Genomic DNA, 4,785 nt, shown 5'->3' on the forward strand with positions numbered 1-4,785 from the left:
GGGGTCCTGGCCGAGCCACCCGCGCCGAATTGGGGCTTCTCCCCCTTTCCCCGGCACTCGGTGACATCTGGGTGAGCCGGGTCCCCGTCCGGGTCATGCAGCGGGTGCACCACAGCTTTAATGTGGAAAAGTGACAATTTTATTAAAAAAATTATCCAGTGAGGGTGTTAACCTAGGCATTGTTTGAGGAAAGGCAAGAGCCGGGCAGGCTGTTGAAATCCGGGTGGATTTCCCAGCATCTTTTTCACCGTGTTATGGACCTGTGGGGTGCGCGCTGTGGTGGTGCAGAGTGAGGGGGAGAGGGTCCCTCCTGCTCGTGAGTCTTTTAAACATTTTATTTGCCTTGAAATTCTGGTAGGACTGTTTGCAGGTTGGCAGGTACTATGTGGCAGCCCATCTTGAAAAGTGAGGGGTTTATTTGCAGCATGCGTGCTACTGCAAGGGACTTGGAAGGGCTCTTCTCAGAATAGAGAAGAAAACATGTATGTCCTTTTGTTTTACAGTTTCTTACCTTTTCGGAGCGCTTAAGCAATGTTCATATCGATATTATTCATCGGATTGACAGAACTGGAAGCTATGCTGAGGTGAGAACAACAATTGTGGTCATTTTCTGAAATCATATCACAAGTAGGTCTGTTCCATGAAAGAGTCACTTAAGAAATTTATTCAGAAGGAAACTGGGAAGAAGCTTCTGCAAGAGTTGCCTGTCCTGGAGCCTCATTTCGTGCTTTGTTCCCCTTTACTTTTTGTCCTGCTTCGCAGTATTGCCATAGAGACTTTTTGACAGCACCACCCTGATGGCTTTCATGTGGCTGGGGGGGCTCTGGGGGTTTCTGAGCATGGGAGATTCTGCTTGCTGTGGCAGTCAGCAGTCCTAGATCTGGACCTGCAAAGACTTGCAGGTGCTGTGTAGTTGCAATACTCACAGCATGTGTGTGTGAAGCATGAGGATGTCTTTTTATAGATTGTAAAAAAGGGTCATTTATGTATGTTCTATAGATTCTCACTGTGATCATAGTGCTTTGCAGGTTTTTACCTCCTCGCCTGCTGGGTTGTTCTTCTGAAATTCCCACTCAATAGCTGTGAGGATGCCAAAAGAAATCCCAAAGGGTGGGCTATGGCTCAGCATCTTAGATTATCAAGGCTGGCCAACAGAAGTCTAAAAAGCAATTACGTAAACAACCCCTGTCACCAGAAAATATGTTCAGTGTGTTTTGAATGAAGAAAGAAAAGTCTTATTTTCAGGGAAATTCCATAACATCTTTTGAAATTAAGCCATCAAGATTTCTTGAAATATTCTTACAATGTTTAAGTCACTTGATAGTTTTCTTCATTTGAATCTCTCATCTTTGCACGCTACATTCATTAGGGTTGGTAGCTGTTATTTTACCTTTGTTTTGACAGGAGGTTGAAACTTACTTTTTCGAAGGACTACGGAAATGGAGGGAACTGAACCTCACTCAACATTTTGGTATGTCATTTTTCTTCATGTCTCCTTTTTCCCTTAAGCTGTTAAAATACATTTCTTCTGCATCCAGAGACCAATGGGACATTTTCTATTGACTATTTTTTGGACTGGGCTCTGGAGAGCTATTATTCTTTAATATCTTACATTTTTACCAGGAACTGGACTAGTTTTCAGGGTTTCCCTTTGTGCTTCAAACAGTGCAATTCTACAATGAAGTGGCCAACAAATGCCAGTCCTTCAACCAGCTGGTCTATTACCAGAGTGCCATTGTGCAGAGCTTGAAGACACATTTGCAAGTTCAAGGAAGTCTTGCTTATCAGCCTCTGTTAGAGTAAGTATATGGTGACAAAATGTAGTCATAAGCCTTGATGGTACTGCAAGTAAGCATGAGTCTTGAGTGTTCTTTTTCTTTGTTGTACCTGAAGAAAATTCAGCAATGAGATGCCCAAAGTGCTCATATTTCTCTGATTGAGCTTTATCATTGTAAGTCTTAAAAAACAAAACAAAAAACCTATGACAAGGCAAGCAAATTAACCTGAGTGCTTATGGTATGTCAGACAGAATGTGAATGTGCTTTGTTTGTTGTTATTTATGTCATCTTGGTTACTGTTTTCTGCTTGATTTAAAAAAAAAAAAATCTTCAAATTCTTGGCATTGACAACTGCCTAATAGGTGATACTTAAATGAAAGTGAGAAGTAGAGGTGATGCTGTCTTTCTTTCCAAAGAGGCTGTTATGGATTATGCAAAGTTTGACTAGGTTTTTATTGATTTGTTTTTGAAATGTGCTAACACTGGTGTATTTTCTGAAACACAGTCTAGTGGTGCAGCTGGCTCGAGATCTTCAGACTGATTTCTATCCTCACTTTCACGACTTTTTCCTGGCCATCACAAAGTTACTGGATACCCAGGACACAGAGCTGCTGGAATGGGCTTTTACCTCTCTTTCCTATCTCTACAAATACTTGTGGAGATTGATGGTGAAGGACATAGACAAAATATACAGGTAAAAGACATGTTTAATGTCTGTCTTGATCAGCAGTTATTAGATGGTATAGAAATGTAAATGCCACATGAATATGTGGCTTAATGCTTCAGTATACTTCTTAGCATGCTTTCCCTGCTTTCTGAGAGACTCTGAGCCTTGTTACTGTGTGCAGCTCCTTTCAGATCCTGCTGACTTTCATGGACCACTGTATTGAATGGAGGAGGGATGTGGGTTGGGCTGCAGATTTGCTCTTCAGACCCCTTTTCTCCTCTGAGGAGACAAAGCATTCACCTCAACTGGGTAATCAAAGCTCAGAAAAACGCTGGATGTCAGAGTCATTTTGGAAACGGGTGACCAGGTCTCTTGAGCGTCTGTCAAGTACCTCAGTGTTAGTTACATCATTTCTGTCTTTCCCAGTTGCAGACACTAGACTTATGACATTGAGTCTTTAATTGTTCCTTTCCCAGTATTTTCCCCTTTATGTTTTTCCCTTCTTCCTGTCTGTTTAATGAGAGAGCAGATGAGGTTTGCACAGGTTTGTATGCTTTGAATCCCCTTGTGGCAGAGTGCTGTGGATGTGGAAGGTTAGCATAGGTTCAAGGGAAAATGGCAAAATTGGAGGTAGTTACCAAACACATAGGAGCCATTTCTGGCTTGGGGAGTCTCTGAGCTGCAGGTGCTTGAAGGCTGATTGTGTATGTGCTTGCCCCGTTTTTAAACCTTTCCCAGGCACCTGCTTCTGGCTGCTGTTGTAGACAGAATACTGGGCTGGAGACCTGTGGCCTGAACCCAGTATGACTGCTTGTTCAGTCTTACATTGCTGTGTTAGCAGAGCTCTTCTTTTTGTCATAGTCAGTGGGTCCATGGTGCTTCCTCCTGATTTCATTTTGGAACACATGGAGCAAAAGAAGGGTTACAAATTTCATCCCCAACTCAGCAAAAGCTGCTGAGCATATTGAAAAAAAAAAAGTCTTCTTGGCTGTGAATCTGAGGCATCACTCACTCTGCACTGAACATGTGCTGAGCCACCTGTAACTGTTATTGATACTTAACAGCAAACTGCAAATATTTATCACCCCTGTAAATTGTATCTTCAGAAACTTCTAAGTGCACAGGAGAGCCTGCTGGCTCAACTGAAATACAAATCTGGCTTATCAAATAATCTGTGGTTTCACTTACTGTTTGAGTACATAAATGTTGAAAATCTTGATGTTGCAGTTGATTCTGTGTGGATCCAGAGATTTTAGAGATATTTCTGAACCTGGCTTAATTTGCCTGGCATTGTCATTTGACCTTCTTTGCAAAACTGTTCCTTATTTAGGGAGAGTGGGAAGGAATTGAGTTGAGGAAGGTATTTGCCCTCTCTAGGAGGACAGATTCTTTGTGTTTGTAAAAAGAGGCAAAGTAAACTGAAAAGATAAGTTTTAAAACTAGTTGGTGGCATTTCTTGCATTGCCTTTAAGACAGTGGATTATTTTGTGTCTTTGTAGCCTGTACAGCACCCAGCTGGCTCACCACAAACTTCACATCAGAAACTTTGCTGCTGAAAGTTTTGTCTTTCTAATGAGAAAGGTAAGTAAGATGTTTGTACTTTGACACTATCTCTGTTCTGTGGTGGCTCTTGGATTCAATGTGTATCATTAGGTTTTCTCCAGAGTTAACAAGACCTGAACTGGCATTCACCATGTCCTGAGTTGTCATTTTTAATGAGTGTTTTACTGAAAATGCCATACACTTTCTATCAGCAGTGGCAAATAGAGGCCTTAGCACTCTCTGTTTTGAGAGCAGTTAAACCAAATGTCTGTGGTGGTTGCTTTATCTAAAATGACTAGAAATGGTAAGGTAATCTTGCAAAAGGGAGACTTTAATTAGTAAATGCATGTTTGCGGATTGGCTTTTTCAGTAATGCCTTAAGGCCTTTGTAGAACTGAAAGTCTCATGACAGCCTTTTCGCACTCCTGAAAATCAGTGTGTATAACATTCCCAGGCAGATCAATCAACTTAGCAGCCTTTTATGGAGTAAGGAAAGGGAGCGGTAGTCGTTTTTTATTTAGTCAAAATGTACAAAAGCCAGGATTCCTGAGATGGACTAGCAAATTTGGATGTCCTCATTTTTTTCCTAAGTTGAGAGACCTTAATAAAGCACATTAGTTTGATCGGTTATTTTCAGAAATTGCTGAACTTCAAGTCAAATCCTCAGAAAAGGAGGGGTTTAAAATCTTGGGGCAGAACTTGCAGTATTCCCAACTGTGGTTATAGTTTTGAGTGACTGGATTCTGTGTTCAGCTGATACGCGTCTCTTTCCACACCAGTGCAGCCACCTTTGTATTT

General features: G+C 41.5%; 1 protein-coding gene across 1 annotated transcript in view; it reads left to right on the forward strand.

Annotated features, from left to right (window-relative positions):
* Positions 1–503: 503 nt before the first annotated feature.
* Positions 504–4,785, forward strand: part of UTP20 (UTP20, small subunit (SSU) processome component, homolog (yeast)) — a gene marked incomplete at its 5' end in the record, with an annotated part of 62,325 nt that continues 58,043 nt past the window's right edge. The window contains 5 exons of the mRNA XM_010144091.1: positions 504–584; positions 1,405–1,471; positions 1,667–1,799; positions 2,284–2,472; positions 3,945–4,026. Coding sequence (XP_010142393.1) covers positions 504–584; positions 1,405–1,471; positions 1,667–1,799; positions 2,284–2,472; positions 3,945–4,026 — 552 coding nt within the window. The remainder of the gene's footprint in view (positions 585–1,404; positions 1,472–1,666; positions 1,800–2,283; positions 2,473–3,944; positions 4,027–4,785) is intronic.

This window comes from Buceros rhinoceros, unplaced genomic scaffold, assembly GCF_000710305.1.
Source record: "Buceros rhinoceros silvestris isolate BGI_N320 unplaced genomic scaffold, ASM71030v1 scaffold13749, whole genome shotgun sequence".
Taxonomy (NCBI): Eukaryota; Metazoa; Chordata; class Aves; order Bucerotiformes; family Bucerotidae; genus Buceros; species Buceros rhinoceros.